General features: G+C 32.2%; 3 protein-coding genes across 3 annotated transcripts in view; 1 reads left to right on the forward strand and 2 right to left on the reverse strand.

Annotated features, from left to right (window-relative positions):
* Positions 1-649, reverse strand: part of Pp2C1 (protein phosphatase 2C) — a 45310-nt gene extending 44661 nt beyond the window's left edge. The window contains exon 1 of the mRNA XM_072526534.1: positions 138-649. Coding sequence (XP_072382635.1) covers positions 138-441 — 304 coding nt within the window. The 5' untranslated portion in view covers positions 442-649. The remainder of the gene's footprint in view (positions 1-137) is intronic.
* Positions 650-5389: 4740 nt separating this feature from the next.
* On the forward strand, positions 5390-7236 carry LOC140437183 (pre-mRNA-splicing factor Syf2). Its single transcript, XM_072526535.1, has 2 exons — positions 5390-5858; positions 6711-7236. The coding sequence occupies exons 1-2, from the start codon at positions 5479-5481 to the stop codon at positions 7033-7035; spliced, it is 705 nt and encodes a 234-aa protein (XP_072382636.1). The 5' UTR covers positions 5390-5478; the 3' UTR covers positions 7036-7236.
* Positions 7237-22411: 15175 nt separating this feature from the next.
* LOC140437184 (uncharacterized) lies at positions 22412-24031 on the reverse strand. Its single transcript, XM_072526536.1, has 3 exons — positions 23650-24031; positions 23092-23220; positions 22412-22648 (listed from the first exon to the last, which is right to left on the reverse strand). Exons 1-3 carry the CDS (start codon positions 23783-23785, stop codon positions 22431-22433), a joined length of 483 nt encoding a protein of 160 aa, XP_072382637.1. The 5' UTR covers positions 23786-24031; the 3' UTR covers positions 22412-22430.
* Between the last annotated feature and the right edge of the window lie 1125 nt (positions 24032-25156).

The raw sequence follows: 25156 nt of genomic DNA on the forward strand, positions 1-25156 counted from the left end.
AAAGAAAATTAGAAGATCTGTAAATAACTTTTTCTGTGTGCTTAATAATTAAAAGATAAATAGACGAGGGTCACCAAAAAATGTAAAAAGATATTTATTAGCACTATTTTAGTGCATAATATTAATGTAAACAATACCTTGTTCTCGCCACATAGCATAATGGGTGGCTATATACCCATCTTTTATGGCTCTTAATACATCCTCATCATCATCTGACCAGAAGTTTTTATGTTTGATTATCGTTTCCATAAGATGTTCCTTGGCGAATGCTGCGGCTTCAGCTCCTCCATGTCCATCATATATACCGAAAAATGCATATTCCAGATCCTTCTCATCCTCTGTTTGTTGATATGCAACTGAAAAGAAATCCTCCATGTATTTTCTACCACCTTGGCGACAATGTCCTGTCACTCGCAGGTTCACACCGATAGATGCAGGCATTTTATTAATGATTACATATAAAACGATTTAATAGATATTTAAAACGAAAACATTCACACAAATCATCACATTTACAATGTTTTTATTTATTCAAATTTTCAGCAATGGCGTAACTGTCATTTTATGACTTTTTAAGTATGTCAAGCACTACGATTTACGTGTTTTAATCTTTGTCCTTTTTCTGAAGACACAACCACGCCTAACGACAAATCTCGAAAGCGGACGTATGTCTGTGAGTTATGAAAGGAAAGGCTATGTCCGCACTAAGTGTCCTCTGACGGAGAATATTGTTATCACCAAATCGATAATATCGGAAACCTTACTTGTATTTAAGTTCTCATCACAGAACATGTCTCTCTTTTTACATGTTTACGTTACAATGTCAAAAAAAAATTTGTCAACTGTTTGTTTCGAATTTTTTATTGATTTAAAAGTTGGAACACAAAATAAGGAGCAATGTCACAGAATAGTAAACAATCAGAATGCCTACTCTGCTGGTCAAGATAAGTACGCGCATCTCGTTCGCGCAGACGGAATCAGCCATGTTTTAAACGGAACCAGTGCTGTTCAGTGAAATTTTATCTGTTGTGCATAGAAAAATTAACCCAGTTTAATTTATTTACGGTAACCATAGACATAATATGCACTATTTTATTCGTACTTTTAGTTGAAGATTAGATTTAATTTTTTCAAATTTACTAAATTAATTATCTCTAAAAAATTAAATTATACTTCTATCGTAGCTTGTCACAAAATACGAGATTCAAGTCTATGTTTCAAGTCTAAATAAATATATAAATCGTAGAAATCGGAAATTAAAGTGTTTTTATTGAATGTAAGCAAATATATATATATATATATATATATATATATATATATATATATATATATATATATATATATATATATATATATATATATATATATATATATATATATATAAATCTTACGATCATTGCTGCATCATTTTATTATAGGTATGTTTGTGCGTCCACTCGAAAAATTGAAATATATCTAAATTTTAGACTGTTGTTGACTATCCCGCAACCATGGCTACTTCAGTGTCAACTCAGTTTTCTATATACTTTAAGAATAAAGAAGATGATTTTTACTTTCACTACGATAGCAATTTTGCATCCACATATTTTGCCATCGTTGGAACGTCCCAATATACCATATTACAGCAAGCCGACATTTCTGTGTCCGCAACGGGTATTTTTGTTCATATTAAAGCTGTTTCTGCATCCGCAACGTTGCCATTATCAAATACCTCGGTTCAGTTTATCATTCATTTTGATGTCATCCTAAATACTATCTGTACTCTGTTAGAAAATATGTCTGCGTAGAAAATGCCATCTTATATTCTCAAGGTTGTCTGCTAGATAATGAGTAGCATCATTTTATAAATGAAGCCATAACGACAAAACGAAAAGAAATTGTAAATCAGGAAAAACTGATATAGTGTTATTAATGAAAATTATTGACTCACAGGAATATCACTAATATAAAATGAGAATTAAAGATGGCTGTGCTAATATGAAATGTCATCAAAGTAATATTTTTGTTCAAAAACTTTTTTCAATAAACGTGAAAATTTTCTCTTTTCTCATCCCCTCTTAGATTAAAAAGAGTATTATCTCCAAAGAGATACAAAGTTGACTATAGGAATGAAGTGAAACATTTAAAATAACACAAATCAATAATCATTTTCGTTTTAATAAAGAACTTGAGTAGAAATTTAAAACTATAGTAAACTAATACAAAATACTACATTCTATTGAATAAAATACACTGAACTCAAAAAATTACTTCGAATGTGCTATAAGCACAGAAGTAAGAATAAACCATCAACTAGCGGCAGGCATTAATGTATCTCGTGATTGTCAGCTCAGTGTCAAATTGCATCACAAATTAACTCAATCGGTAAATATTTCGTATAAAAACCTTAATTTGGAGCCATGTTTTATTGCCAAAAATATTTGTATTGCTGGATTTAAGTTCTTCACACTCTCCTTTTTTCGGTGGTGTCTTGTTTCTTATGTGATCTGTAAAGAATTTTTTTGCAATTTCTTTTTGGTCTAAAGTACATGGCACCAGAGTATGACTTTTTTTGTTGATAGTAGGGACATTTTCAGGTTCGACAAACTAACTCACTACCATCTAATTCTGCATCATTTGCTTATACTAACTTTATAACCGGTCGTCGGATTATTTGTACCGATTTTCGGGAACAAATATATATTTGAATCCTCAACAAAGTTTTTTCTTCAATTTGTCAAAACACCTGTGTGTTCTTGTAGGTCAATGCTGAAGAGCACCGGAATACCCCTTCCTTTGTCACGAATTACAACTCTTTTGAATTTAGTTAGCAATATTTTTTCAGTAGGTGTTATGGCTTCTCAAAACTCTTCATGTTTGATGAGTACTTGTTTCAGAATAAACGTGAATTGGCATGCGCTCCGTTTCGCCAACTCTTTCACGATTCAATAAAATCAAACGGCAGAAAATTATTTCCATTAATTTTATGTATTATATAATTAACTTGTAGCTTATTTTACTATTTTTATTATTCTTTAAATGTTGAATAGATTCATCTGCTTTCTTCAATAAATAATTTTTGAAAATTTTTAGATCAGTTGCTACAAATCAATAAATATTTCTTTGCCACTAAAGAAACTTTCCGTAACTGAGGATCTACTCGTAAATATTTAACAAATATGCACAAAAATACATCGGAATACCTACACTAGCGTAGTGCGTAGTAGACACTTTTCTTTTTATTTTGTGTGGCTGTGCTATTATTACTGCATCAGTAGTAATCCTGAGTTTACACCAATCTAACATTTTGTTCTTCAGATATGTCCCTTTAGTGATTTCATGATTTGGTATGGACCATTCATCTTTTAGCAGATTGAAAATTCTCTGACTTCTTGACAGGTTCAGTTTTTAGCCTATAGATTAATTGATACTGTATAAAGCAAACTCAATAAAACAATCTTTGTGTTAAATTAAGTAACGTAAGTACATCCATTTAAACTTGTGCATTCGTGTTTAAATTAAATATAAATAATTGTATAAAAATACACATTTTGGAAGTATTTAATTTTGTTCCGAAGGGATTGTTTAACTATCGTACCTTTTTCAATTTTCTACTCATAAAATAAAGGCTAACTTCTAACACCTATCTATTAAAATGTTAAAAAATCTGATGTTGACCCGTCACATACCTGACATCGTTTCAAGGTGGGTGGGTTATGCGACTTTCGTTATCAGGTTTATCATGCACAAAAATATATTTTATCTAGTTTTTGAAAAACGTCTAAAAGTCTGTCCCTGTATTTAAATTTATCACTAATTAACCACCCCGAATCTGAATTTGTTCTTTTACAATATCGAAAGGCTTTTCAAATAAAAGTTGTTCGCAAGACCAGCTTTGCATATATCGGAAATATACATTCTTAAAAAATCACAAAAAACAAAAGTACAAGAGTAAAGTACCACAGCTTCTAGATGAAGGTTGCTGTAAACATTTTCAAAGGATGCGATTTTAGTAAAAAGCTTAAATATGAAATGTCATCAAAGTAATATTGTAAAAATAATATACATATTTACAACTTAAACTCTATTACCTACATGTTACTGCAAAACATCTATATATTTAATGGTATTTCAGACGGTTAGCAATGTTGCCAAATTGAAATGACGCAGAATAATCGAGAGAATGAAAATAATATACACCAATGAAGTATACTCCATTGTTTCATACGCCTCCTGCAGGAGATACCATGAACTAATATATACACAAAAATTTCATGCTAACACCATTGTTGCGTCACTTAAAATCCTTAATAAATTTGTTGCTATAACTCAGAACTATATGCAAATTCGCCACATCCCTTGTTTGGATTACGAGTGTCCCCTGATGCCAGTTAGGAGAAATTGGTAACGACCATTTTTGAAATAGAAGCGATTGTAATCCTGCGTCCGTATATTGACGCAACAATGCGGTGGATGCAGCATTACATGCAAAAACATAAATGTAAGGACGCATCAATGTCTGTAGGATATATATATATATATATATATATATATATATATATATATATATATATATATAAATTAAGGAACACTCGAAGAGTAGTGGGTTTTTAGGTCAAAGTGGAGAAATAAAAGACAAAGAAGGTGGCTACTTCATCTATTTATTGAAGACGTTTCGCTTCCTAATCAGAACACAAACCATACATACTGTATGTATGGTTTGTGAATCAGAAAGCATTATCATCTAAAAAAGAACTATATGAAAAACCAAACATGCATAGAAAAGTTATTATAAGGGTGTTACATTAAAAAGATATTTATGTAGCAGTCAAAGATATTAAATGTGTAAAGAAGCTTACGATAATGGACATTATAAGATTATGTTGTATAAACAATTAATTGCAACTGAATACAGTTTACAAATTAACTCAAACTCAGCACAGCAAAAGACATGAGGTAGAAATATTCTAATTGAGAATTCCTATCCATCTTCCCTCATTAATAAATACCTTTATGCATGATACTATGACCTGACCACAGCTATGACTAACAAGATAGGATCTTCCCGTAGCACAAAATCGGTCGTGTTCGCGCATGCCGTCATTGGAGAGTAGAATTTGAATTCTTGTTAAAGTTAAATGGGATTTTTATGCATTCTGTGATAAAATTATTCAATTAGCAAAATAATAATATTAAATAAAGGTTTAATAATTACAGTAATCGTACACAAAAGGATATCTCCAAACTATTTATTAAAGATTATTTATTGACACATACAAAAAACTGACATTAGGAACGTGCAACTCTCCAATTACGTCACGACCTATATCTTCTCTTCTTAATCACAGTATCTTGCCTTTATGTACAAAGTTATGGTTCCTCCTTAAAGTACATACCCAATGGTTTGTCAACGTCAACTATGCGTCAACCATGTCTAGATTGTCTAGTGTCACTGTCAAATGGTTTAATAAATAAAAATACATTTAAAAAAATACAAAAATGAGTTCAAAAAATGAATCAGACGTGGCCAAAACTAATAAAACATTCGCTGAAAAACAGGCTGAGCGAATGAAAAAGTTGAGGGAATTGCACAAGGTACGAAATGAGGCTAGAACACATAACCATCAAGAAGTGGTAGCTGAAGATTCCAGGATTAAACTACCTCAGAATTGGGAAAGTAGAAAGCGGCGAGCAGAATGGATACTAAACGATCAGAAAGAAAGGGAAGAAGCTGCTAAAGAAGGAAAAGACTATGATAGGATCAAATTGTTGAATGTGTCTGCTGTAGAAGCTGAACGATTTGATAGGATGAAGAAAAAGAAAAACCCTGATGAGGGATTTTCAGACTATGAAGCCGCATCCGTAAGGCAATATAATAGGTATGGATATTAATATTAAGATTTATAATAAGTAAAACTCTGCAACAAAAAAACAGTTCTTTACTCTCTTTAGGAAATTACTGTATGTTGGAAATGATTTCTGAAGTGGAAATCGAAATGTCAAAACAAACATATTTTCAACTGAAATTGTGTTTAAATCTAATTAAAAATAGTAAGTGATATTAAAATGCAACAAGAAAATAGCTTCAGAACAATATTAAAACACAGTTATTGGATTTATCTGTTTTATTCTGTAATATTGAAAACAATAATTTGTTCACATAATTATTTTATAAATCCTGTGTTGGATTTGAACCAATGAAGTTTTTGAGGTTCCTATGATATACTACTATTTAAAGTCCCAATAAACTTCATATATGCAACTGCCTCCAGTACTATTTAAAATATCCAGCTAGAGTTTGTCATTTCCTTTAATAATACAATTTTATGTAACAGCTCTTATTCTCATAGGTATATTTTTTATTATCGCCTTCTAAAACTACTGAAATACCTATGTCCTCATAACTTCAACTGTTAACTCAGTTTAACCAGAGGAAATCAACAATTAGAGTGATGATTCTGGTTCAATAACTCACAAGACAGTAAATACCTAATATGAAGACTTGTCTAGCCTTTCATTCATATTCATAAAGAATCTTCAAGTCGAAAAGATTAAAAAAACAATATTTTATTTTTTTTCTCTTTAAAGAATCTTGTATTCTGATGTATTTCATCTTGATGAAACTGAACCGTTAATCTGAAACTACTATGCTATAATCTATAAGATTACAGATCTAATATGCCTAAATAAATAACTTTTGTGACTGTCAGAGTAAAATATTCATATTTTAGGTTAATAAAAACAATGGCTCCCAAAGACATGGAGAGATATGAAGAGCAAAAAGAAAAGTATGGAGATGCATTTTATGCTGGTCCAAATACAATTGTTCATGGTCTTCATAAAGATAGGCCAGAAGCTGTTGACAACTTGGTAAAGAGTGTAGAAGATCAAATAGCTAAAAGAAGTAAATACTCAAGGAGAAGGACTCATAATGATGATGCAGATATTGATTATATTAATGAAAGGAATGCTAAATTTAACAAAAAGATGGATAGATTTTATGGTGAACATACAACAGAAATTAAACAAAATTTGGAACGAGGAACAGCTGTTTAAGTGTTTTGTGAATATTGTTACACTATACTATAGTGCCTGGATAATAAATATTAAGGACTTATTTATAAGAAAGATTAACAATTTTTAATGAAAAAAAAAACAATGTACCAAAATTAGCAAACAGCCTTTAGCACTAAAACCTTCTGTATTTTCAACTTTTCAAAAATTATTTAAATAATAGTGAATAAAGATATGAAAGTATTTACCATTTTGTGCTAGTTAAGTGTAACTTAAGATAGAATTATTATAGAGATGTTGAAAAAGTATCTATTTGTTACAAAGTACTCAGCAGTTACCAATACCAGAAGTAACAATTACTATACAAAGAGGCAAATTGTTACTTTGATTACTTCGTACCAATCACAATCAGAGCGAATATTGTATCTACAACCAGTTGATATCAAACTGGTATTTGATGAGTGGTATAGATATAAGTATCAGTAACTAAGAAGCATTTTACAGGGTACTAAGGAGAAGCTGAAAAAGAGGGAGGTATATGTCATTAACAAAGATAGAATGCACTTAGGAACCAACCTCAATGCAATTTGCTGATGTAGGTAATTCACAGAATGAAAAATAAAAATGCAGCACATTAGATTTTAATAATAAATATGGTGTCACCTATGAGGGATGAACTAGCCATATGCCATAAATATGTTTATGTGATCCAGGAAGTGTTTGTTATCTGATACAAAAACTTAGATAGAATACAGAGGGTATTAGTTGAGTCAGTTTTTAAGAGTCAATTTAATATTATATTTAGGGAATTAATTAACTTAATCTAAGTACATATAACTTTAGTAATCATAATTTATTTTGTTTATATACCTACTTCTTTATTGTTAAGTAGTTATGTAAACAAAGCCTTACATGCAAATGTACATTATGAAATGTAAATAGTTGTCTAGAAATTTGAAGTCATAAATTTTTTAAATTAATATTCAAGCAAAATCTGAAATAACTGAGAGTTTCTCGCCTTTATCTGATGGGAAGGTCAAGTGTAATTTAAATGGAAGAAATTATTCTTATAAAGGAGGTTCAACCTCAAATTTAAAGACACATAGCAAACAAACATCACACCTTTTTAAATAAAAATATTAGTACTAATACAGGTGCATCATCAGAGAAAAGATGTAAGTTCACATTTAATGCAGTTATACTCTTTTAGTCTTTATGTTGATTGAAATTAACGGATTTTTCAAATCTAATCTACATTTTGATGAAGAAAATGTGCACCATTGCTTCATCGTCAAGACATATTAGGACATAACAAATGTCTGTATTACCTTTTTCTTCTAAAAACAACCTCTTAAACGTCGATATTAAGTCACCTACATAAACCTATTTCAATATTGCGATAGAAAAAATAACTGGATTAATTTTAAATATGATGATAATTTACAACCAATTTCAATTGTTAAAGATAATGGTTTCAGAGCACTAATTAATGGCATTGAACCATTCTATGTCATGCCCAGTCGATTTACATTTACAAATTCATTTTTGTCCTAAAAATTTTGACAAAAAACTGAAAAGTTGAAATTTTTGTTATTCAAGACTACTTCAATTGCAATTACCACAGATGCTTGGACTGCTTAACACAGTCAAAACTAGTTATACAGGTTACACAGTCCATTTTATTACAGAAGATTGGACCTTTATTCCAGTTTAGTAAAGTGTCATAAGTTTGACTAGAATCGTAGTGCTCAAAATTTAGAAGATGATTTATGTAGTGTTATCAATAAATGGGATATTTTAAAAAAGTGTGCCTTAGTAACGGCAGATAATGCTGCAAATATAAAGGCAGCAATAAAGTTGACTGAGTGGGGTCACATTGGATGTTTTGCTCACACAATCAACTTAATTGTTCCAAATAGGTTAGAAATATGTGATGTCTCCCATTAAGAACAATGGTTAAGACGATAGTAGAGTATTTCCATAGAGGTACAAAAGCCAACAATAAATGTATGGCTATGCAAGCCCAAATGATTCGAGGGTGAAACACCATTAAAGTTGAAAAAAGATGTAGTCACAAGATGGAACTCAACATATTTCATGTTTGAGCAATTTTTAAAAACTCGTGAGCCCCTAACTGCAACAATAGGAATTCTGCAGAGTTCTGTAGAACTTTTAACAGAATCTGAATTGCTGGCATTAAAAGAAATGTGTTGTCTATTAGAGCCGTTTGAAAAGCTTACCACAGAAATGAGTGCCGAAAAAATGTAACGTTATTCAAGGTAATTGTTATTGTAAAGGGCCTGATTGCTATCAAGAAAATTAAACAGATTGTAACAAGTACAAACGTTAAATCTCTTGTCACTCATGAAAAAGAAATATTTAAGTACACAAGATTCTCTGCTGCTAAATTAAATAATTTAATGGCAAGTGTGCTTTGTAAGATCCTGTGTTCAAAACCAAAGTGTTTAATTCAGAATACAATTGCAACATTGCAAAAGGGCGTTTTCAATATTCAAGAATTTCTCAAGAGCGAGGTAGCTCAATTAATCCATTCAGAACGACAGCCGGATAATATAGTTATTAATGACAATGACGAAAAGACCGAAGAAGAAACGGCCGCAAACGATGAACAAAATTTTGAATTTAGTTAGAAATCAGCGACAATAAGTAAGGGCATATTTAGCCAAAAATCTTGGTGAAATGGTGAAAAACCAGAGCTTTGTTATATCCACATTTAGCTCAGTTGACGAAAAAGTATTTATGTATCATGTCAACATCAGTACCATCAGTGAGGGTATTCTCAAAGGCTGGTCAATGAATTTCTTAAAGAAGAAATCGATAAGAATATGGAAATGATAATGTCAACAACTTAAGTTTAACATGTATGGCGTTGTTTTTATTTTTTATGTATTTTATGGTTTCATTGTATATTTTATTGTTTTTATGTATTGATGAAGATTCAATATAATCATTGTATTCTCTCATAAAGAAAATATTGTCCGCTCCACTTTCTAATCAAAATCCTACTGTCAGAAATGTTCGCGTTATCCCCCCACGCCAACCTCCACCCAAACCACGTCACCATCTACAGTAAAAATGATTCCTATTAGCAGTAATGCAAATTACGGTGCAGTAACCCCGGAGGTCAGCAAACCCAATCAACAGTTTTGTCAGCATTTAATTTTTATATAAAAGAAATAGTATTGTAATTAAATTGAGTTATTTTCAATCAATAAAGCAGTGCAGTATAGTTGTAAAAGTTAATAAAGGGTCTTTTTAAAAAGTACCTTCGTGAGTTTAAACCTTTAAGTGGCACAGTGCAGTAAGATAGTGGGAGAGTCTACAGAAGATCCTCGTCGTTCTTAAACGTTTACCCGCTACGAACCAACCAACTTCCAGGGAAAACTACGGCCGTTCAACCCCAGAAGTCAACGAAAATCCAGAGTTAAAGAGTAGAAATCAATTTATATGACGAAAGACGATAAAAAGAAAGCGAAAGAAGAAAAGAAACCAGTTCCTTCGAAAAGAAATGCACCATTTATCTGTAAGCAAATTTAAAATATTTTCTAATCATAATTTAATTGCTTCACAAGCTTCATCTTTTAAAATTAGTAATTCTCTTTCAACTATTAGTGAATCGATTATCGAACCTGGTGCTGCTTCTATTTCGCAAAATAACTCAGCTTCTCAATTTAGTTTAAAAACCAACGTTAGTTCTTTAGATAATACTTTAAATAGCTTAGATATACCATCTATAATTATTACTCCCGCTAGTGAATTAAATACTATGGCCATGGCACCCGCTCCCGCTCTAGTTTTCGACGTCAATAAAGATCTTTCCATCGTGCCTGATTACGATGGTAACCCTAATGAACTTCACAACTTCATTGAAGTTACTACAATGCTTCTTAATCATTTCTGGGATCACAATAATCCCGATAACTTCCAAAATCACATGATAACTCGAGGTGTAATGAATAAAATTAAAGGAAGAGCTCGAGAAATCATTTCTGTATATGGGTGTAAAGATTGGCCCACGATAAGGACCATACTAATTCAAAACTTTGCCGATCAACGTAATGAAAATTCGCTTACAAGAGACATGGTAAACTTAAGGCAAGGACCCAACGAAACTCCTCAACAGTTTCACGAGAAAGTAATGTCACTTTTAAACACAATTTCGAACCACATCGAACTACATACCGACAATGCAGATGTAAAGAGGAGCAAAAAGGAATTCTTTCAACAACAGGCCCTAACTACGTTCTTAGCAGGATTACGAGAACCAATGGGATCAACCATACGATCAATGAGGCCTACAAATCTTGCTTTCTAGATCATCTAAATCCAGAAGAAGAGATGCACATCAGACGTTTATGCAGAAAATTTGCAGATATATTCCATAATCCTGATGATACTTTAACATTTACAAATCAAATAAAACACCACATACGAACAACGGATGAAGTCCCAGTTTTCACAAAATCATATCGATATCCACACGTACATCGAGAAGAGGTTCAAAAACAGATCACATCAATGCTGGACCAAGGCATCATCAGACCAAGTCAATCACCCTGGTCATCTCCAATTTGGGTCGTACCAAAAAAACCAGACGCCTCTGGAAAAATTAAATGGAGAATCGTAGTCGATTACAGAAAGATAAATGAGAAGACTATAGACGATAGATATCCCATTCCAAATATCACGGACATCCTTGATGTCGGACGCATCTCGGACTCGAAACTCGGACGCTGTCAATACTTTTCCACCCTCGATCTAGCCAGTGAATTTCAGCAAATAGAAATGGCAGGGGAAGATATACAGAAAACAGCATTTAACGTGGAAAATGGCCATTATGAATACCTTAGAATGCCTTTTGGTTTAAAGAATGCACCCTCTACATTCCAGAGAATAATAGACAATGTGCTTAAAGGACTCATAGGAGAAATCTGCCTAGTATACATGGATGACATAATCGTATACTCAACCTCACTTCAGGAACACATGGTCAACCTTAAGAAAATCTTTGAAAGACTACGAGAAACTAGGTTCAAGATACAGATAGACAAATGCGAATTTTTAAAAAAAGAAGTTGAATTCTTGGGCCACGTCGTAACTCCTGAAGGAATAAAACCAAATCCAAGCAAAATTAAAGCCATCATAGACTATCCCATACCAAATACTACCAAGCAGATTAGAGGATTTCTAGGACTACTTGGATATTACAGAAAGTTCATTAAGGATTTCGCAAAAATAACAAAACCACTCACCTCATGTTTAAAGAAAGATGCCAAGATAGAACACACAGAACAATTCCTAAACTGTATCAAAATCTGCAAAAACCTGTTAACCAACGAACCACTTCTACAATATCCGGATTTTACGAAGCCTTTCAATCTCACCACAGATGCAAGCAACTTTGCTATAGGCGCTATCCTGTCACAGGGTCCTGTAGGACAAGACAAACCCATTGCATATGCATCAAGAACACTGAACGAGACCGAGCTTAAATATTCTACCATCGAAAAGGAAATGCTTGCAATCGTATGGGCTACTAAATATTTTCGACCTTATTTATTTGGAAGGAAGTTTAAAATTCTCTCCGATCATCGACCACTTCAATGGCCTTTCTCTTTAAAAGATCCGAACTCGAAACTTGTTAGATGGAGACTAAAACTCGAAGAATTCGATTATGAAGTCATATACAAAAAAGGAAAATCCAATACGAACGCTGATGCATTATCCCGTGTCGAAATCCACACTAAAGAAGTAAATACCATTGACGAACACGTAGAAGAAATAATCCGTCTATTATCCAGAAAAGAAGATGACAACATATCTATGATCAACCATCCAAACTCAGTATGTGATCCAGATGAAGAAGATCCTATGGTTAACTTAGACGAAATTATCAAAGAAAAACAAACATCCGGCCTAACTGCAGAAGAAATGAAAGTAATAGACGAACTTCTACAAGAAGAAAACCAAAAGATTGACAGTCAGTCAACAAAATCGCTATACCAACAAGACAACAACACAGATGGTACCCAACATTCTACAGAGGAAAACCCAATACTCGGAATTCCAATCAGCGAAAGACCATTGAACTGTTACAACAACCAAATCATATTCAAATTGGTAAATTACAATCCTGCAAAACCTATAACAGAACAGTGCTTCCTAACAAAGAAAAGAATGCACGTCCAACTAGATAAAAACGACCTGAAAAACGATATTTTTAATTTCTTCAAGAACTACGTCGATACAAAAAAGAAATATGCCATCCTATTCGAAACTGATGAACTCTACCAGTCTGTCTGCAACATACTTCGAGAAACATTCAAGAATTCTGCATTTGATCTTGTAAAATGTAACAATTTACTTGAAGATATAAGCAGTCCAGAAAGACAGAAAACCATCGTACAAGACTATCACCAAGGAAAGACAAATCATAGAGGAATTAATGAAACAGAAATTCAAATCAGAAAACATTATTACTGGCCAACGTTGAAAAAGGATATAGATGATTATATTAATCTCTGCGATACTTGTCAAACAAACAAATACGACAGAAATCCAGAAAAACCGAAGTTTATGTTAACTCCAACACCAACGAAACCACTGGAAATTGTTCACATAGACACATTTCAAGCAGCAGGACAAAAATTCCTTACCATCATCGACGCATTTTCAAAATACGGTCAAGCATACCCAATAGAAGGATCAAACGCGATTAACATCTTAAACGCATTCCTGCTATTCATCACCCACCATGGACTACCACATATGATAATTTCTGATAGTGGAACTGAATTTAAAAATGGACTTGTTCAAGAATTCGTGGACACTCACAAGATCTTAATCCACTACACAACACCTGATAACCCGCAATCCAATGGAATGATCGAACGCTTTCACTCCACAATCATCGAGCATCTTCGAATATTAAAAGAAAAAAAGAAAACACTTAACATAAAAGACCAGATGCTATACGCCATTATGGCATACAACAATTCTACTCACTCAGCTACCAAACAGAAGCCCATCAACGTCCTTAATGGCCACATAGATGCTCAAGATCCATTCGATATTGACATTAATAGAACACTGATAAATAATTACACACAGGAGCACAGATTGAAAACAAGAGAGATGTATAAAGAAATAAATAAGAAACTGCAAGAGAGCAAACAGAAAAACATTGAAAAGATGAACGAAAAACGACACTCTCCGATAACATATAAACCCAGCACGAAAATATACACTCGAAAAACAGTAAAACGAAACAAACTGCTCCCCAGATTTTCACCTAAAATAGTCCAAAACAACAATCCTGTTACTGTTGATACCCAAGATACTACGGTGCATAAGAAAAATATTAAACATCAACCACCAATAAAAACTAACCGCAAAAATACTTTACAGATGTATCTCAGTAACAGCCCAAGAAGTGAAAATCCAGGACCTTCGAGACAATCCAGGGATCCTCCCAGTTAAGCTTGGAGAAGCCAGAATCCAAACCAGCACCCATGATTTCATCCACTATTTCCAATTGGAACCAATAGCACAGGAAATCGAAACATTGGCATATCAATATCAAACTACAACTACAGCTATAGAAAATGGACTAAGTCAGCCGTACTTCGACAGTCTACAGAACTTCGACAAAACATTGCAGTATCTTCTTAAAACAGCCCAAGAGAAACTCGACTCAGTTTATCCAGCAACCAGAAATAAAAGAGGTCTTATCAATGGATTAGGAAATATTATAAAATCCATCTCAGGAAACTTAGATCAAGAAGACGCAGAAAGATACGATGCAGCAATTCAGTCACTTGAACTCAATCAACAAAATATTATTAACAACATTAATAACCAATTAAGCCTTAATAAGAAAATAATGAACAACTATAACGAGACAGTGACACTACTAACCCACAATCAAGAGATAATAACCACAGAAACCAACAAAATCCGAACAGACTTAAACCAATTCGTCTTTGATTTCAACCATTACATGCAATTTCGAAACGTTTTAGACCAGATGAATTTAGCCTTACAAACCATTATCCAAATATTAGATGACCTACAGACAGCAATCACATTCGCAAAAATCAAAACTCTTCATAATGGACTTATAAAACCAGACGAAATAAGATGGACCATACAGAAAATGCTAGAACATCATCCAGCTTCTCAGCTACCATACCTCGAAGAAGAAGACCTGATGAGATATTACGAGATAGTAGAAGTAGATGGTTACTACTCCAACCACTCTCTAGTCTTTATCTTACATGTTCCCATTCTTTATTCCATAGTATTCACATATTTTCATCTATATTCACTTCCAACCATAAATAACACAATAATTATTCCACCTGGACCATATTTAGCTTCTAACTCAGAACTTTTTCAATACATGGACCTACCATGCAGAAAGAGTGAACCAAAGAAATTCATTTGTCCAGAGAAGTTCCCGCAAGAAAATACAGAAACTGACGACTGCATCAATCAAATCCTAAAATTATCCAATGATGCCGCCCAATGTCAAAACGTGCCGATCACAATTAGCACAACAATTATCCAAAAAGTATCGGAAGCTCACTATATTGCTGTTTTCTCAAAAGCTACTAAAATCTCCACCCACTGTTCTACTTCCAAAATTGAAGTACTCAGAGGAACATTTCTAATAGAACTACCCCCAGGATGTGAGCTCAGAACCAACAACGAAGTTTACATCAACTCCAAAGCAACAATAAAAGAAGAACCGTTAACCCTGCCAAAAATAAAAATTAGTCTTCAAGGGGAAAATCCAACAGTAAAGCCTCTAAAATTAGATAGAATCCAGTTAGATGAACTACATAAACTCTCAACGGAAGAAGAAAGACTCCAACCCGTGTCTTTAAAAACAATGGACCATTACCATCTATGGACACCACCAATATATATCCTGGCAACAGCCGTTATCATTATTTTGGTTTACAAATTACGAGAGATATGGAAAAAGAAGACAACCGAAGAAGAAGATACAGCCAATCCAGAATCCATACCTTCAGTTTTGTTCATCCCTCACAAAACTTCCCAAGGGGATGGAGAAATTACGGTGCAGTAACCCCGGAGGTCAGCAAACCCAATCAACAGTTTTGTCAGCATTTAATTTTTATATAAAAGAAATAGTATTGTAATTAAATTGAGTTATTTTCAATCAATAAAGCAGTGCAGTATAGTTGTAAAAGTTAATAAAGGGTCTTTTTAAAAAGTACCTTCGTGAGTTTAAACCTTTAAGTTGCATTAGCAGTTCCCATTAGCAGTAATGCATCGGTTAGTGATCAGTGTAGTAGTGTCTGGGGGCTCTGGAGACTGAGACCTCGGAAGCCCTGAAAAAGACATCAAATATGATGTCGAAAGCTCAGCGGATAATTCAACACGGAAGACTGTTGAGTTTATTATTAATTCTTGTTTAGTATTAATCTTAGCTTTAGGTTTAATATATATATATATATATACAGACGGTTGAAGGTAACCGGGAACGACCCAATACTAAGGAAGCAATAAAAATCGGGTGCTTCTAATATTTTTATTGCTTCCTTAGTATTGGGTCGTTCCCGGTTACCTTCAACCGTCTGTATATATATATATATATATATATATATATATATATATATATATATATAATATGGGAGACCGGGTCACACGGGCACAGTGGTCACTTTCAAATAAATTTCATTTGTTAACCTTATATGTGCTGCCACCTTATATGTAAGTCACAAATTACAATGCCAACATGTGATGATCCGCTAACGTTCCTAAAATGTATCATGTATCAACCTTGAGTTATTCTCACTGATTGTTTTGTGTGATGCGCGTGAAAATATTTTGTAAGTTATTTTTTTACTAAATATATAAATATATTTTTTTTACTATAACAACCCATATTATTTTGGCGTAATTAAACTGTTTTACAATTAACACTTCAATGGCCTGACTGTAATAACCCGTATCTGAAATAAGTGAATTTTAGAGGAGAGACAAAATATGATTTTAAACAAAAAAAAATGAATGAACACTAGACTTTTTCTTGACCTTAAAATGAATAATATCATTTTTTAGTAAATAAAAGCTAAAAAAGTACATTTTGCAGTATTTTGAGTTTTTTTGTGTAGATACGGGGTATTGTCAAAAATGTTGTAACATAAATTTTAGATCCGGGTTTTTAGTATTAATACACAACAGGTAGTAAAAACAAAACGAAAATTGGTACAAAACAAGTTTATTAGAAGTTACAAAAGGAAAATTAGGTTTAATAAATATAACTTTCTAAAAACAAATAACTCAACAAAAAACTTTTAAGATATCTACCTAAACCTTGTTATTTTTGGGTAAATTGTTGTAAAACATGTGACAGTCGGTAAGTAAAAGTACCTTAAGGTCTTGCAAATGAGTATATTTATCACTCTTTATACTTAGTCTTTGGTTGTGTAAGTTAGGGTACGACGACATTTTTAGACCTTTGGGATTGACAAGCCCATACAGGTAATGGCTTAAAATCATCTTTGAAATTAGTTTTGAACAAAATTTGTTTTTTCTCTGGATCGTACATTAATACCCTGAGATCTGTGACGGTCGTATCGTTCTTCATCTTTCCAGGTCGAATACTTCTATACGCAAGTTCACAGGATGCATAGTTTTTAAAAAAGGTATGAGTAAGCATCTGCGCTTTCAATGGAGCTGGTTTTATCCACGCTTCTTCAGTACATGTTATATAATCGTGTGGAAGAAAAATTTTACAATTTTTACTATCACACTCCATCTGGGTGTGACCTTTCTCAAGATATTTCTGAATAATAATTTGACCACTTTTATAGAAAGATTTAGAAGCGCGTTGGAAAGTGTAGAGTATCCCGTATTCAAAGACCATGTATTGCTCGTCAGAAGATATGCGCATAAAAATATCCCGTATCTGTCAGTTGTACGTTGCATTCTTCTACAACCTACACTTGTGTAAGTTTATTTAGCTGTTCAGTGAATTAATTATATTTCAAAGGTAAGTTTTACCACTATTTTTATTAAAAATATATTTCTGCTGGTATTTTTATAAATTTTGATTAACCTAGGATATTATAAGTTGATAAAACAGTCTTAATATTGTGAGACCTTACGATACGGGATATTGACTTCTTGTTGTGAACATATTTGCATACTAATCTTTAGTAGATGCGGGGTATGATTATAACATTGTGCATTACGTGACATCAAAATTTAAAGTCTTTGATATTAGTTTATTAAAAAATGGAAATGAAAACGCGAAAGCTGTTTTTGTCCTGCTAAAGTAGCGGGATTGATATTTTAGTTTATTTAACCAAAATTTAATCTAAAGGAACTGTTTTTAATATGAATCTAGTCTATACTGAGAAAAATTTATAAATAAAAATCTCAGTTAGGCATCCAGAATCTTTACCAAATGTTGGAGTCAGCGGAAATGTGGTTCTTCGATTGGCCACAATAATTCCAAGAAATGCTTACCATAAGATATATTTTGATAACTGGTTTACAAGTATGCAATTGCAAATTGAACTAGACAAGTTGGGTATTCCCTCTGTAGGTACGGTGCGTCCTAACAGATTAAAAGGATGTAATTTCTCTACCGACAAAGATATGAAAAAGAAAGGAAGGGGGAGTTTCGAAGAACTTGTCTACAAGAAAGAAGAAATAACCGTTAGGGCAGTCAAATGGTACGACAACAAGCCGGTGGATTTACTGAGTTCGTTTGTAGGCACGTATCCTACAAGTCAAGTTCAAAGATGGGACAAAGCAAAGAAAGAAACCATTCTTGTGGAATGTTTTAACATTGTAACATTTTACAATAAATGTATGGGCGGAGTGGACTTAATGGACTCGTTGATGGCTTTATATAGAACTAGGATTCGTTCTAAAAAGTGATACCTCCGAATTGTGTTCCATATATTTAAATTTAGCAGTTGTGAACGCTTGGTTACTTTATAGAAGAGACACTCAGTTACTTGGTATAAAAAAAACCGATGAACTAAATCTTTTAGATTTCAAGGCATCTATTGCCCCTTTGCTTTGTCAAGAGGGTAAAGAGAGCCTCAAGAAGAGGGGAAGGCCCAGTCTATCTATAATAGAACAAGAAATCGAGCATAAAAAGAAAAGAGGACCTATCGCTTCTCTACCGGAGAAAAACATACGGAAAGACGGCATATACCATTGGCCTAAATTTTCAGAAAAGCGCGGACGTTGCAAGAAACCGGGATGCCTAGGCGTGCCAAAAGTATTGTGTGAAAAATGTAATGTAAATTTGTGCTTTACGCCTAATTCTAATTGCTTTGTGGACTTTCATAAAAATTAACTTTTTTTCCCATTGTAACTTGATAGTCACAAACCCTTATGAAACAAAGGAAATAAAGAATTAAAAAAATCTTCAAAAATGTTTTAATTTGATCCTATTCTGGAAGTATGTAATAGAAGAAATTTTTTTGCAGTTGAAAAAAATTGGGCAGTACAGGGTTAAGTTGCCTTTTGAAAGCATTAATGTTTGGGCAGAAAGGATCCAATAGGTCATTGCGTCATTGCAAGAGCTGAGCATTCTCGACAAGGGAAAATGACAAGCATGATCAGTCCTATGAAAAGGAATATAAAAGAGTGAAGTGTGTCGAGTTCTATGTATTGTGTTTAAGTGTACATTGGCTAATAACGAGGGACAGTTAATAACGTTGTTTAGAATTTTAAACAAAAATAACATATTATCAGCTCTCAACATGCGGTTCTTCAATGTAGCAATGTTAAATTGAGACATTATAGAATAATCTATGAAATAATTTTCAGTATTTTTTATATTAATATGTGCTTTAAAAGCTAAAGATCTTAGAAACTTCCTCTGAACGCTCACCAATCCATCAATGTATACTTGAAGAAATGGGGACCAAACAACAGAGCAGTATTCAAGACCTGAGCGTACCAGAGAGCAATAGTATAATTTGAATACAGTAGGTAAAGTAAAGTTCATGTAACCTTTTGGCTAAGGTCTATCTAATACAATAGGTGAGAGATCATGACTATTACAATAAATAAAACCAAGATTACGAAATCCTGTTTCCTTAATTTTAAGAAAATGGCTTCTAAATGTCAATGCACAATCCAATAATACACCCAAATCTCTTATCTCAGTAACTGAATCCAAGAGTAAATCATTAAGAACATATCTATTAGCTATTAGATTATTTATATGACCAAATGAAATACAAGAACATTTAGTTGGATTTAAGCTTAAACCATTTTGTTTTGACCATAAACATATATTATTATTTACATCATCTTGCAAGAGATCTCCATTCAATTTATTACAACGAAACAACTTAAGATCATCAGCAAATAGCAGGAAGTGTGAGTTTTTAATAGCCTTACCAATATCGTTAATGAACAAGTTAAGAAACAAGGGACCACAATGAGACTCTTGTGGTACACCAGAATAACAATGAAATTCTTTTGAAATATAATTGTTGATACGAACTTGCTGTGTACGTCCCATCAAAAAACTTTTAAATCCAATTAACAATGGGGTCACCAAAGCTAGATGCATGAAGTTTGTGGACCAAAAGATTATGATTAACCTGGTCAAAGGCCTTTGAGAAATCAGTGTAAACGCTGTCGACCTGAATTGTATTCTCAAATGCACCCAACAAGTATTGTTGGTCATTGACAAGGTTTGTTGCTGTTGACCTGTTTGTGCAAGCCCAGATGAGATTTATCGATACCAATTTATTAAGAAGTTTCAGGATTGCTGATTGAATAGTTATACGTAACAATAAAACACTGAAAACTTTGTTTTCAAAACTTCCACAAAATAAATAGTTATACCTCTATAATTGTTAACACACTCGCGATTGTCAGATTTATAGATAGGTGTAAGAAAACTATTTTTCCAATATTGTGGAAATACAGATGATGACAATGATAAATTGAAAATTTGTTGTAAAGGTTTACAAAGGAAAAAATACAGTTCTTAATAAGTGCTGCAGGTATACCATCAGGCCCTGAAGAATATGTAGTTTTTAAACTCATAATCCCTTCGAAAACATCAGTTAGACTAAAATATAGAATCTGAAAATCCACACTATAGTCCAATTTAAAATTAGGTACATTATACTCACTATCATTATATGTACCTGAAAAGTAACTGGCAAAAAGATTTACTATTTCATCACCATTCTGAGCTATTACATCCCCTCATTTATTAAACATTACATTAGGATAAGCACTAGACCCACATGTGTTTTATACAGAATAAAAGTCATGTAGTACTAACATACCTCCAAAAAGAGTGGGGATTACTTGAAAGATTTGCTTGAATATTCTCTAAATAGTTCTTATAACATACTGCTTGTAATGATTTACATCTTTCCCTTAACACCGAAAATTCCTCATATGAGTTGCCTGATGCTTTAAAATTCCTGTGAGCTATTGTTTTCTGTACGACAAGTTCAATTAATTTCAATCAAGTTAATCATTTAACGTAGTTATTTTGTACCTAAGTTCAAAAATTATTACACAATACCAACTTTTAATCACGTTATTACATGTATCTATGTAAGTACAGTTATGAAAAATTACTGCTTTCTTTGGAAATTTAAACTAGATATCATTAAAATAGAAAGTTTACATACATAATCATAAGTTGAAGATTTGTTTTTGTACTAAAAAGTATATAAATTTTAACATTGTAACATACCACCTTAAAAAAACCAATATTTCCAACTTCTTATGGGACAAATACACACAAATTAGAAATGTTTTTAAAACCCCCACCCATTGTGACGTCAGACTTAGATAGTCCATTGTGAAGGAGGACTAGTCTGTAAACAATATGCTCTTCAAAAAAATATTATTTTCATTTCAGTTCTAGGTTTGTCCAATTTTTTGTTCTTGACTAATTCTCTTTTCACCAGGTTGATCTGATGAGTAGCAGTTTTTAAATTTGCCATTAGTACAGCCAAACTTTTAAAATTAATGAATAATAGCTAATACACTTTTTTCTATGGCTATTGGTATATTTTGAAAATCTGTAATAAATAAATTAATAGTTTCTTGTACAGAATGGCCCCTAAAATACCATTTCATTATTTGTACCCTTTCTGCGGTAGTATAAACAGTAGGCATATTGAATTTTTATTGTCACATCTAGTAGGAACTTCTCAAATAAATGAAAGATATTATTTTAAACAGTGTTAAAATAAATTAAATTAAAACCATCACTTCATGCATACAGAATAAGAAAGCTATGCTTCTCCTCCTCTGTCACACCTGAAGTGTCCCATTTGGTTTTATATATCAGTCAACCATTTTTTTGCAACAAAATCATAGTTCTATTGGTGGAAAAACTGTGAATCAGGGACAAATATTAAAAATAAATAAAAAGCTTATTTATTTGTTTTTTGAACTTTTCCATAAACTGATAATATATTATTTTCTTTTTTCCTCTTGCGATCAAAACTTTTTCCTTTAGCTGTTGATCTGCCATGTTGATTTTTCCCTAATTGTGAAAATTGCATTGTTTTGGCTTCTTTTTCTTTGGCTTTTTTCCTTTCCAAACAAAGTTCTTTATAATTCTTATTTTTCTTTTTTGGTGGTTTAGCGCCTAAAATATAAATAATTAAATTAATCAAATGTGATGCATTTATATGAAATTTTAATTTGTTGTTATTTACATAACCATTTTGGCCATAGTTTTTTAATATCCTGTACAGCATAAATAAGGCATTGATAAATTTTATTTAGTTATATTTCCACAATATTTTATTACCTTTGTTAATAAAATACTTAATAAGAAGTGACAAAATAAAAGAACCCCCGTTATTTAGGCATTTCTATCCCTATGTCCCTTTAATGTTTATTTTTTGTCCGGATTTTTATTAATTTAATTACAAAAATTACTATCAAAAAGAGTTATTAATAAATGACAATTAACAAAGCCACCTTTGGCATTGGCCACAAAAAGTAAGTGCAGAGGATATTTGCCCTAGATACAGGAATTATTGTAAGCTAAAATTTATTCAATGGGTATTCACTCAATAAACTTACCCAATTGTATCAATAAGTTTATCTTAGCTTCCTCTTTCTTCTTAGAATTCAATCCTGACAATCCTAATTTTATGATCTCATGTTTTGCTTGTCTCATGTTCAGCTCATTCTTTCCATCCATTTCTTTAGCTAATTGGTAATTATGCAAGTATTAATATGGAACAAAATGATCAAATTTACATAAAGTTGGATTTGATAGGGATATAGGTATTTAATTTTGTTAAATGTTGTCTCAATAAATATTCAGATTATATTGGATTTCCTATTACTTTCAAATGTTAACAATGGATTATACTTTACAATGACCAGCATGAGAATTATAGGAAAAATATACAGTGAAATATAAAATCCGTCTTTTTTAGAGCATTATAAAGTGAATACAAAACCATAAATATTACCTAAATATTTTGAATTTGAGCTGTAATTTAAGGTCGCCTAATAGGCTAGACAAATACCCAATTTTAAAGCAAAAATATTGCATAAAAGCATTATTTTTAAAACATTGTAAAGCTAAAACCAAAGAATATATAAGCGTCTATATTCTTTGCTAAAACTTACCATTATCATCATCTTTTGTTGATTTCCTTGCCTTCTTAGTTGATTTATAAGATTCAAAAACTACAGATTCGAAATTTAAATCTTTTGCTTTTAACAAAGACGCTTTAGATGGAATAAAATCTAAACCATCGTTCATTTTAAATAATCAAATATATAATTCAATTAATTCACTATAAAAAGTTAATTAGAACGGAACGGTTAACTTTCATGGTTAACTTTAACCAAAGAATTAATTATATTATTTGCTTTAACGAAAGTACAAGCTGAATAGAGCCGCAAATGTCAACCAAGGAACAAAATATTTCGGTTTGGCACTTGGCAGTGATGATACTGGCACAGAATAAAAAAACGGGTGTGGCAGTCCAATGGGACTGCCGGTAGAAGTTACACTTCTATACACGCATTCGCCGTTACAATTACAAATTTATTTGGGAGTCGATCTGCTGAATCATTACATATGTACTGCTATTCGCGATTGAAAACAAAGTATCTGACCTCTGGCGGAATAAATTTAAACTACTATAAGTGGTATAAACAAACCAGACAGCTGTTGATTTGAATATTGAATAGAATTATTAAATTTTATTAGTAAATTTCAGCATTATGACTATGTCACAGTATATTGCCAAAAAATATTCTTTATAAAGCAATATACTGTGACTACGTTAAAGTATTTTAAATCAAATCGATATTGTTCTGTTCCTCAATGCAATTCAACAATTCAAGATCGACAAAAAATATTTCTCTATTTCTCTTTCCTAAACTGGAAAACTTGAGGAAATCAATAAAAAGAAAATACCACTATCATTAAGTCAATAACATACTGAGAATACATAATTTATTTTCTTGAATAACAGAAATACAAATACTTACCATGTTGGGATAGTATCCTAGAATAACAGAGACACAACAGAGACATAACAGAGACACAACCCCTGTGTTGGGTTGTTCTCTGATAGTATCGTGAGGTTTTTTCCTCATGATTTATTACGGAATCTTTTAAAGACAAATCTTTTTTGACAGGTGACTCTCCAAGTTAAGGTTGATTTCATGTAATCAAATGAACTATCTTACAATAAACTCAAAAAGTTATTTATTTATGTTAATATACAATAAAGTACTTACATGTCAAAAAATAGTATAAAATAAAAATTAACATTAAAAACATAAGGCATAATATAAAATAATGCATATACTAGGTAGTAAGACAAACATTACACAAAACATTATACTCTGGGTTCCCAGGTATACACAAAATAGAATTCTAGATTCATCAATACACAAGCCAGTTCCAAACATTAAAGTTAAAATTTAAGAATTCATCACTTGAAAAATGCTTCCCCTTCAACCAATGGACTCTTTGCTTCACCACAATACTCAAAGATATCATTAAGGCTAATTTTCATTTACAAATTATAAAATAACTCGTCTTAAACCAAACTATACATGCAAAAGCAATGGTAAACATTAGTTGTTTATACCATTTATATCGGCCATGACACTGCAA

Source organism: Diabrotica undecimpunctata, chromosome 3 (assembly GCF_040954645.1).
Source record: "Diabrotica undecimpunctata isolate CICGRU chromosome 3, icDiaUnde3, whole genome shotgun sequence".
Classification (NCBI taxonomy): Eukaryota; Metazoa; Arthropoda; class Insecta; order Coleoptera; family Chrysomelidae; genus Diabrotica; species Diabrotica undecimpunctata.

Bases quoted from the DNA above. Each gene is read 5' to 3' on its own strand.
- LOC140437183 (XM_072526535.1), top strand. From the start codon at position 5,479: ATGAGTTCAAAAAATGAATCAGACGTGGCCAAAACTAATAAAACATTC. The intron at 5,859-6,710 runs GTATGGATATTA...TTCATATTTTAG, and splicing joins TCCGTAAGGCAATATAATAG to GTTAATAAAAACAATGGCTC.
- LOC140437184 (XM_072526536.1), bottom strand. From the start codon at position 23,785: ATGAACGATGGTTTAGATTTTATTCCATCTAAAGCGTCTTTGTTAAAA. The intron at 23,221-23,649 runs GTAAGTTTTAGC...ATTACCAATTAG, and splicing joins AACAAAAGATGATGATAATG to CTAAAGAAATGGATGGAAAG. The intron at 22,649-23,091 runs GTAAGTTTATTG...TTTATATTTTAG, and splicing joins AAACTTATTGATACAATTGG to GCGCTAAACCACCAAAAAAG.